Source organism: Melanotaenia boesemani, chromosome 9 (assembly GCF_017639745.1).
Source record: "Melanotaenia boesemani isolate fMelBoe1 chromosome 9, fMelBoe1.pri, whole genome shotgun sequence".
Classification (NCBI taxonomy): domain Eukaryota; kingdom Metazoa; phylum Chordata; class Actinopteri; order Atheriniformes; family Melanotaeniidae; genus Melanotaenia; species Melanotaenia boesemani.
In genome coordinates this window covers 23,027,687-23,038,789 of record NC_055690.1, presented here as the reverse complement: position 1 = coordinate 23,038,789, position 11,103 = coordinate 23,027,687, and the positions used below count along the sequence as shown (strand labels likewise).

The 11,103-nt window shown below is 40.8% G+C and overlaps 1 protein-coding gene across 2 annotated transcripts; it reads left to right on the top strand.

The window, feature by feature from the left end:
* Window positions 1-540: 540 nt before the first annotated feature.
* Window positions 541-4,928, top strand: LOC121645396. 2 transcript variants are annotated; one of them, XM_041993818.1, is made up of 2 exons: window positions 541-1,546; window positions 4,895-4,928. In XM_041993818.1, the coding sequence occupies exons 1-2, from the start codon at window positions 624-626 to the stop codon at window positions 4,917-4,919; spliced, it is 948 nt and encodes a 315-aa protein (XP_041849752.1). In that variant the 5' UTR covers window positions 541-623; the 3' UTR covers window positions 4,920-4,928. The 2 variants fall into 2 exon arrangements, with proteins under 2 accessions (XP_041849752.1, XP_041849751.1); XM_041993817.1 differs by lacking the exon at window positions 4,895-4,928 and adding an exon at window positions 1,888-1,935 and having other exon boundaries at window positions 541-1,829.
* The last annotated feature ends 6,175 nt before the right edge of the window (window positions 4,929-11,103 follow it).

Genomic DNA, 11,103 nt, shown 5'->3' with positions numbered 1-11,103 from the left:
AGGTAGTTAAGTCCCATAAGGACAGTCACCTTATAAAGTGTCCAGTGCTGCAGTCAGAAGCTTCATGGCCGTGCAGTACTCGTGCAGGAACTTTTACTCTTTGAGTCTTCAGCTCACTCATGGGGAATTCTGAAATTTGCTGACTTCCTCCACTGTTTCTGATGCAAGGGTAGATCTACTTGATTTGGTCCTAAGAGCTGTGCATGTTGCCGTGTTGCTCCTATACACAGCCTTGCTCTCTGCATTGGTAGTTAAATATTTATCCGCATCACTTGTGGAAATGTTGTTGATGGTGTGTGAAGCACACCTGTGGTACAGAGGAAGAGACAACCATCTCTTTCTTTGTCAGCTGAAAGGATACCTGATAGATCTAAAAAGTGACATCATCATCTGTGGGGGTGGACTCTTCCTCCCCTGTCTCTGTCTCATCATCGGACTCTGTGACAGGCTGATAAACTTGAAACACCTTGACAAAGTTGAATCCATTATCAATCACTGTGGCAACCACTTTGTTGAGTAGTCCGTATGAAGAGTAGTCGGGAAGGGAGCGTGGGAAACCTGCTGTCAGCCAGCCCCAACTACTGTTAGCTAGCTCATAACAGCTAACATCAACCAAGACAATAATGGCATCACTAACCTCTCCACCCTCGTCTGGCTGCGTGGACTGTGTGCACATGGCTGGGAAAATATCCGAGCTGGAGAGGAGGATTTCCAATCTACACCAGATCCGGGAAGCCGAGGTCCTGTTGGACACCATTATCCTCGGAGCAGCGCAGCCGGACTCCCAGGAGACTGACGTCGCGGCTCCCTTCCAAACACCGAGCGTCGTCGGAGCCGCATCCCGTGGTGAGCCTGGGGACGTCGACCACCATCCGACAGCTGAGGTCCGTCCACCAGCAGCCACCGCGCACGGGTCCTGGGCACAACTTGGAGCCAGGCCCAGGATCCCAATGAGCTCCACACCGTCCCAGGAGGAACCCTGGTCTGTCGTCGGTCCTCGACGGGGGAGAGGGGGGCGTCGCTCCGGCGCACCTCCGCCCGACCACATACATCTTCAGAACAGGTTTGACCTCTTCAGCCTCGAGGAATTTCCTCCCTTGGGCGACGGAACCCGGCCCATTCGGTCCCCGCGCCGGGCGCCGCGGGCCTCCCCTCCCGCTGTACACGAGCGCCCCGCCGGTCGCAAGATTCGCCGCTCCATGCCTATCTTCACACCAGCTCCGCAGAAAACTTTCACCCGCCGTCCACTCCACCAGTCTCCAGCACCTCCAACACCCCAGCTACTACATCCCTCCCAGGGACATCACCCAGACGCACTCATTGTAGGAACCTCCATCATCAGACATGTCCGTGTAAACAGGTGTAACACATTCTGCTACCCAGGTGCTCTCGTCAATGACATCTCACACTCCGCCCACGAACTTTCACAACAGAATCCATCAGTTTCCACCATCATCATCCATGCAGGCATCAACGATCTCAAACTACAGCAGTCAGAGACTCTAAAAATGGACTTCATCTCACTCATCCAAACCATCATACACTTAAAGAAACACTGCATCATCTCTGGTCCACTTCCATCACCCCGGTTTGGAGACGTCAAATTTAGCCGTGTACAACAACTCCACATCTGGCTTAAAGGTTACTGCACCACACACAATATTCCATTTGTAGACAATTTCACAACTTTTTACAATAGACCATATCTTTTCAAACGTGACGGCATTCATCCAAACCACACAGGTTCCAGACTCCTATCCACAAACATAAATCTGACTGTACATTCCCATAAACCATTCACAGATTGACAATATACCAACCCCACATCCCCACGCAAACCCTCACCTCCAGTAAAATCCATTCCAGCACTCATCACTAGCAGAAATCACCAGCACCCCCATCCACACACCAGGTCCACAATCAGACATCTCCGCCCCATCCATCCGGTTTCTACAAATAATCCAAACACTACACAAAAAAACCTACCTACAGTATTTAACATGGCACTTTTAAATGTCAGATCTCTTTTAAATAAGACTTTTATCATCAATGACTTGATTTTAGACAACAAGATAGACTGTCTCTTTTTAACTGAAACGTGGCTTGGCACCGACGCCCCGGCTATTCTCACTGAGGTATCTCCCCCAAATTTTAACTTTTTATTTTCTACCAGGGGAGGCAAAAGAGGCGGGGGCACAGCATCGATCGCTCACAACTCAATTTTAACAAAGACAATCCTTTTATATAGTTACTCTTCTTTTGAGCATCATGCATTTGTTTTTAGCAACCCGTCCATTTTATGTGTTACAGTTTATCGACCACCAAAGCCTCCATCCTGTTTTATTCAAGAATTCTCTGACTTTTTAACATTTATACACTCAAGTCATGACAAAATTTTAATAACTGGTGATTTTAATCTACATATTTTTAACAGCTCTGATCCTTATGGAAGAGAGTTTTTAAACCTTTTAGACAGCATGGATTTCAAACAACTCGTCACACAGCCGACTCATAACAGAGGACGCACCCTGGACTTGGTCATTACGTATGGCCTGTCCACGGGTGTGTCCTCTGTTGTTGACCTGGCTGTGTCTGACCACTACTGTGTGTTTTTTAACATCACCAGTTTTAGGCAGCGGGAGGCCCCAGTGAGAACTGTGAGGAAGCGATATATTACTTCTGAAGTGGCTGCAAATTTTATTAACATTTTACATCATACCTCTGCTCAGTTTTTACCTGCATCCAGTGATTTTATTGTTGATCATTTTAACTGCAAACTTAAATCCGCTATTGATGCTGCTGCTCCACTAAAAACAAAATCTATAAAAGGTAAACCCAAATCACCATGGATAAATGAGAGCATCAAAGAAATAAAAAGGAAATGCAGGAGAGCCGAACGAAAATGGAGAAAAACTAAATTAAACATCCACTTTGAGATTTTTCATGAACAACAGTACATCTATAATAATGCAGTAAAACAAGCAAGAACCCTCCATTTTTCAGACCTTATTGCACAAAATAAAAATAACCCCAGATTCCTTTTTAGAACAATAGATAATTTAATAAACACAGATTTTAATAAGTCCTCCATGCCAGCATCAGAGGCTGCATGTGAGGACTTTTCAGACCACTTCAGAGGTAAAATCAGTGCTATCAGATTGAATCTTTTATCTCAACAATATGTTGATTTTAACATATCTGAAGCATTTTTACCAGAGGAAACACTGGAGAGTTTTGTCCTGGTTGATGCAAAGATGCTTGGTCGGGTTTTCTCCCAGCTAAAGCCAACTACCTGCCTTTTAGACCCAATTCCCACATCTCTTTTAAAAAGGTTTTATGGTTTCTTTGAGCCTGAGCTTTTAAACATAGTAAATTACTCTCTTCAGACGGGTGTCTTCCCATCTGCCTATAAAACAGCGGTGGTCAGGCCCCTTCTGAAGAAGAGTAATTTAGACCCTAACATTCTTGATAACTACAGACCTGTATCCAACTTACCGTTTTTAAGTAAAATGATTGAAAAAGTTGTTTTTAGCCAATTAAATGAGTTTTTAAATGAACAAAGTATTTCAGAAAGATATCAATCTGGTTTTAGGATGAACCACAGTACTGAGACGGCCCTCTTAAAGATTGTTAATGACCTTAGGTGTAACTTAGATGCACAGAAACTTTCTGTTCTGGTGCTGCTGGATCTTAGTGCCGCCTTCGACACAGTGGATCACCACATTTTAATACACAGACTCAGAAGTATGGTGGGCCTCTCAGGCACTGTTCTTAAATGGTTTTACTCCTATCTCACGGATCGTAAATTTTTCGTAAGTATGGATACATGCTCCTCAGGAATCCATGAAATGCAGTGTGGGGTTCCCCAAGGATCAATTTTAGGCCCAATACTTTTTAACCTGTACATGTTGCCACTTGGGGACGTGATCATGAGACATGGCGTTGCTTTTCACAGCTATGCTGATGATACGCAGCTTTACATCGCTGTGTCTCCTGATGACCTAGAACCAGTTAACACCCTTTTAAACTGTATTTTAGATATCAAGTCATGGATGGCAGAGAACTTCTTACAGCTCAACCAGGACAAGACTGAGGTTTTAATTATCGGTCCTGAAGACAAGAGAGGGAGCATCTCATGCAAACTACAAGACTTTAAACTTTCTCAGTGTGTGAGAAATCTGGGTGTTCTTTTTGACTCTGAGCTGAACTTTACTCCACACATTAGAAATGTCACAAAGACAGGCTTTTATCATCTTAAAAACATCGCCAGAGTCCGCCCGTTTCTCTCTCTTGCCAGCACGGAGGTGCTGATGCATGCTTTTATTTTTAGTAAATTAGATTACTGTAATGCCCTGCTCTCTGGTCTTCCCAAAAAGAGTACTTCTAGCTTGCAGTTACTCCAGAACTCAGCGGCACGAGTTCTGACGAGGACCAGGGGGCGGGAACACATTACACCAGTTTTAAAATCGCTGCATTGGCTCCCCGTGCGTTTCAGGATTGATTTTAAGGTTCTCTTACTTGTTTATAAATGTCTTAATGGTCTTGGGCCTTCTTATTTATCTGACCTGCTTTTAGACTACAAACCCTCGCGGACCCTGAGGTCCTCTGGTACCGGCCTTTTGGTCATTCCTAAGGCGAGGACCAAAACACATGGCGAGGCCACATTCCAATATCGTGGCCCTCGCCTGTGGAACGGCCTGCCAGAGGGCCTCAGGTCTGCAGAGACTGTAGATGCTTTTAAAAAGAGGCTCAAGACACATCTTTTTAGTTTAGCTTTTACTTGAACTTCTTAATCATTTAGTTATTTGACTAACAATATTATTAGTTTATTTATTCAGTTATTTTAATTAATCTATTTATCCATTTTGTCTATTTTTATCACTTATCATTTGTATCTTGGTCTTAAATTGACTTTTTAATATATATTAATTTTCTTTTATTGTTCTTATTACGTTGATTTATTTATGCTCTTTTAAGTATCTTATACTGTGTTTTATTTTCAGCTTTTATCTTTTTTATCTTTTATCCTCTAGCTCCGGTGTTCCCTCATGGGGATCCTCCACATCGTGGGCTGTCTCTCCGGCCTGCAGGGTTGTCGCTGCAGGGGTCGACCTGGACGGGATGGCTGACGGGCCCTGCATTGCAGTCCTGTGGCTGTGGTGGGGGCCCCCGCCTGCCCCGATCCTGTCGGCTCCTGTGGCGATGGCCTCTGTGGTTGCTGGTGGGGCGCTCATGGTGTGGATGGGTCCCCAAGGTATTGCTTCCTCACAGTGGTGTCAAGCCAATCGTCTTTTATCTTGTCTTTTAGATCTCTCTCTCAAACTTTGTTCTTAAACCGTTTCAGTTAAAGAGACAGGAACTAGAAGGAATAGTTTTAATTCTATGAAAGAAGAGTGGCATCATCTGTTTGTGTTGTGTGTTTGCGCGCTTGGGTGTGTGTGTGTGTGTGTGTGTGTGCGTGTGTGAATGTGTGTGATTCAAAATGTAAAGTAGATAGCATTTGTGTTATTCTACTCTTACATTTTTAATATATGTTTTTACATTGTAAAGCACTTTGTATTGCATGATAATGTATGAAAAGGGCTATACAAATAAAGTTTGAATTGAATTGAATTGAAGAGTAAATGTTTTCGATTTCTGCACAAAGGACATCATACGTGTCTATTGCAAATTCTACTACATGCTAATACAGTCTTGTTGCGCTCTAATGTGGTTCTATTGATCCAGTATTCCCATATACAGCTTGGGAATGTGACGTCACACTGCAAAGTATTGTGGAATTTGCAGACATGCCGGCAAACGAAGCGTAGCAAATAGTGTTGTCACAGCTGGTTTGAGGTGTACTTTTTTCTGGTATATTTTTCATGGCGAGGGCTTGTTGTGTTTTGAACTGTTTGTATTCTTTCTTTTTCCTGAAACTTCACTGTTAGCTACATTTTCCTGTCGTTCCAGTCATCTTTAGATGTTGTGTATTACACAGTAAATGTAAAATATGTATTGTTTAAATTATTGTTGGTGTTGGCAGACTGCCCGTTTGACATTAAAGACAATGCTGGACTAGTCTGTGCTGAAGTTAAAACATCTGCTTTCACTGGAGGATGCTGTCAGCTTGATGAGTAGCGTGAGGAGACCAGATGGCTAGCACACCTCAGGTTGTACACACCAAGTACATTATTTTAAGCAGCACAGTACCACTAAGCTTGATAGTTCCTTGTGAAGGCGAGAAAACTGTTACTTAATAAAATGGTTTGTGGATGTTGTGCACTGACCAGTATGTGCCCCAGTGTATGTGTCACCATTCCTTGTGCAAACTCTGAAATAAGACTTTAGCAGTGTCTGTAGTGTGACCTGGCGGGTGCTTGAACCACAATTACAGTGCCCTAGGGTTTTTTTTTTTATATAGATGATCTACATTAAGTTTTTTTTATTTTGTTTAGTTTTTTTTTTTTTAGAAAACTTTTAGGACCTTCAAGGCAAGGTTTTGTTAAGGCATTTCAGCAACTAAATTTACATGAGTTTGCTCCGAGGTTGCTCTAGTCCAAGATGAGTGTCTCTACCTCTTTGCACATTGTGCGTAACATGTGTGACAGCTGGTTCACTGTCAGGGAAACATTTGTACACCAGAAGCTGTCTATCACAGCTGTTACTCTGCTGGGCTGGAGATAAAGGGTTTTTCCACAAGGCGGAATATTGCTTAGGTTTTTTTGGAAACTAAATCAGGTTGAAGTGATTTCCTTATTCTTTAAAAACCAGAAAACGATTCTCTGTCTTCCACCTCTGTGCCTTCTTGTTTTCTTTTCTTTCTTTTGTTGTACAAACTTTTATTGTCCAATTAAAAGGTTTTCGTGAGATTTAAAAAAAACTATTTATATGGGTTTGAAATAAATGTTGACGTACACACTGTTAGGACCTATCCTTGTTCCTCTTGTCATGTGAAGCAAAGCCCTAAAGCTGTAACCTGTGGGACAATTTCAATTGCCAGAAATGCAGCATTTCTGTGTGTGATGTGTGTGGGAAGACTGAGAGGAACTGTGGCAACATAACAAAGCTTGTTAAGTCTCTGGGACTTCATTACTGTTGAAGGTGAGGTTATTCAGCAGCGACCTCATGAGAAAATAAGGTGCTGCTGAGGTGAAACAAACTTCAATCACTAAGTTTATTCAATAACTGCAGTTAAACTAAATCAAACTTCCAGCCTCATATGTTTTATAATTATTATAAAATGTGATAAACCTGTTGAATACAAAATGTTTTCTACAGATTCAGCCAGTTTTATTCAACCCTTCTCATAAGTGATTAAATAGATAAATTGCTTTAAAAATCCATTAATGTGAACAGATTTATGTATAAGAATTTTTTTTTTTTATTTCTCTTTTTCCCATTTATAAAGTCACAATGATTTAAAATTGCCTGATGTTCCTGTATACAAGTGTAACACTATTCACAGAAGTTCAAACAAGCTCCAACTACAACAAATACATTACACGGATTAAAAAAAAAAAAAAAAAAAAAAATCATAATATCAGATTTAGCCCACTGATTTAGATTTTTGGTTGTGTGTTTGTAATGGAAGCACATCTGTCACCGCCTCTCTTGGTTTATTAACATGCCGATAGCAGAAGTGGAGGAGAATGGGACATTAAATGAACTTCCAGGCAGCAGGTTTTCCCTTCTCTTTTATTGAGTGTAATTTACTTATTCAAATTGTGATTCCATTAATTTTCTTTTACCCTTTTCTGCATTGGTTGCCAGGTGGTTACTGAGCAACACCTACTCAGATTCTTGCAGGACTGAGCTTCTGCCAAATTCTGTCAGCTCAGTAACTCGTGTGCATATGATCTAATACCTTGTGTCATAATTGCATGTATGTCGTACTCATACATTGCAATTGTCTGACAGGAAAGGAGCTCAGTTCACTTGTGCTTCATGCTCGGTTTGAAATCTTGCCAACACTATGGGGACTTGAATTTTAAGCCAAATGTTGCATCTTGATTACACCAACCATGGGAACCTAGGGGTTAGACTATGTGTAACATGTCCACATTTTATAAGTTGTTGCATGCTTGAATTATTGTACTGTTGTGATAGTAAATAATAATTAGATTTTTTTTAGGAAATATAAAGACATTTTGTGTATTTTTGAAAATTTCGAATGTATACTTAATCCTCCATTTTAAAGAGTACATTTTCAAATATCTACTATGTATCTATTTTGTCTTAATCCAACTCATGACAGTATTGGGACAATCTGTAGATAATTAGAAAGGGATAGACAGTGAGCTGGCACAGGTTAACAAAAGGTAGTTTTGCTTTTAATATTATCTTTAGTCATGTGACGGAAGACCTGGGGTTATGTCCATCTAAAATGTAAGAGTTTAAGTACACGTGCAAACAACTGGCTCTTTAGCCAAGGAATAAAAAAATATGAGGCTAATAAATAAGGGGTGGATGCATGAGTTGGAGCAGGAAGGTTCTTGAGGGCCAGGTTCCTGCAGGCTTTTAGAAGTTTGCCTGCTTCAACACACCTGAAAGAGGTTGTCCTGGGGGCAATTTCACACAGAACAGCACATGCAATACAATATACACATTATATAAATATATATATATATATATATATATATATATATATATATATATATATATATATATATATATATATATATATATATAAGCAGCATAAATATAATACAGTAAACACAGGCACATGTACAAAAAATAAAAAAGAAAGAAAAGAGAGATATTAGGTGAAGAAAATGGTGGAAACCTGAGCCATCTGTGTGTCTGCTCACGTGCTTTGCTGCATAAGGTTGACACCTGATTATCATCCTCTTTGCCCTTCCTCCTTTGCATGTCCTCTTCCTCACATTTCCTTGACCGTCATCTGTCAATTCATTCCCTTTGCCATCTGTTGTGCATTTTATTTGTTCCATAAAACAGATTTTCTTGCTCTTTGAAACAACAGCAGCTGCATAATGTACTGAAATGGCAATATTTACATCGCATGGGTCAGTCAAGATCCCCAGTTTGTCCTGTTCAGTGGAAAGAGCTAAATGATCCCAGAGGTCATTTATTTTTATTACAGCACAAGTTACAAACTCAGTGTTTGTTAAAGAAGCACTGCTAAACTTTGGCAGATTTTCTCTGTGAGTGATCCCTTCATGAAGGCTAATTTGAGATCCATCTTGCCTTCATACCTGTATTCTACTTAAATGAACACAGTCAATAACTTAATGCAACATGTCTATCATTTGTAAGTCACAACACTATATGACTTCATGTCCACATTATCATTTCCTACAGGCTAATTTATCTACACACAGATCCGTAAGGAGCACAATCCTGTGTTCTTTGGCTGCAGTGTTGGACTGTGAGCATGAGGCCCACTGGTGAATACTGTGCCCTTATACCACCCTTGTGGTCTGTTTCAAACAGTTTGAGCAGAAACATGCTCGTTAGTGACCTGCTGGAGGTCATAGGGCTCTGGCAGTGCACTTCCTGCTCCTCACTGCACAAAGGAGCAGATAATGGTCCTGCTGCTGGGTTTCTGTCCTCCCACGGCCCCCTCCATGTCTCCTGGTGTACTGGCCTATCTCTCGATCCTCCATGCTCTCGACACTGTGCTTGAAAACACAGCAAACCTTCTTGCAACAACATGCATTGATGTGCCATCCTGGGTGAGCTGCACTATCTGACTGACTTCTGTGGGTTACTGACACAGCCTCAGTGGTGAGAGCACTGGCTAAATGCTAACGCAAATATGTGAAAATATTTTTCTCCCAGGCAGAAGTCAGGCCATGCTGCCATTGAATGAAGCCACGAACTATTAAAAAGAACAAAAAAATAAAGAAAAAAAGAAGAAGACGTTATTTTTAAATAAAATGTATTTGATTACCATAAAATACTTGGACTCTTGTATAAAGATTTGATATAGTAAAAAAGAGTCCACAAAAGCATTGAGATTGTTATACTGATGGAGGTCTGCAGTTACAACCTCTCTTTTATATTTCTATTTTTATCAAAGACAGAAAGCTCAGACTGAGTGGTCACAGCAGATAAGAAGGTACAGCTTCATGGCACATACACAAACACACAGACGCACTGGACTGAAATGACATCAGACACAAGCAGTAACATCTCAGTCATGTCCCTCCACGGAGTCTGATCTCTACTCTGATTGGCTGGCTTTTTATCTTTGATAGCATAATTTAGATAAAGCTGTCCTCCAACTAAAACTATAATGATTTGTGAAACTTTCATATTCTTTTTTTATCTTTCTCTTCTCTCGCCCACTCAGTTTATCATGAGTTACCGAACATATTCACAGCTACTTTTCCTTTGTAATTATTTTTAAACATAGGAAGCAGCTGCATTTACACAACTCTAAGAAATTCAATTGAACATAGATGTATGAAACATTTTTCATACATGAACCTACAACCAAACCATTATTAATTGCTGCATTTTCAGTTCTTGTGAAATTTGTCATTGGACTGAAATTCACAGGGAGTTAAATTGTCCGCCACTTGTTGCCTTTCTGAGCTGCTTTATTTATTTATTTATTTAAACTGCTCAGTACAGCTTATTATTAAGAAGAGGTTAGGCTATTTGCATAAAAAATACATAATAATACATAGTGCTGGCTTCTCTTGTGGCTCTTCTGGCTTAAATGGGATTCTTTCTTAAATATGAACTATTTTGTCTAATCTCTTCCTCAGCAGCGTCATCTGACGGCTGTGACTTGTCATTTATCAGCTGTTATGTCGGATCCACCATGTGAGGCAAACCGTGATACTAAAGTAATCGGAGAAGAGATAAACACAGGTGAACTAAGGAGGCAATAAAATTCAGAAAGCAGGCTCAAAACACTGTCAGCAGTGATGAGGAAGTGTTTATGATCTCACATGCAGACCATTGGACGGTGATGGCAACCTGGCGGATGTGTGTCTATCATTAACAGCTCATGTTACAGGAGTCGAATGACGTTTCTGAGGCGGGGTTTTTGAAAATTCGGAAGAGCATGAAAGACAGTATTACTGTAATAATTTGATTAAGTTAGAAGTTTACAGTCCTGAGATGCAAATTATGTGATTTGTAATCCAGCAT

Coding starts and splice junctions, on each gene's coding strand:
- LOC121645396 (XM_041993817.1), top strand. CDS start 624: ATGGCATCACTAACCTCTCCACCCTCGTCTGGCTGCGTGGACTGTGTG.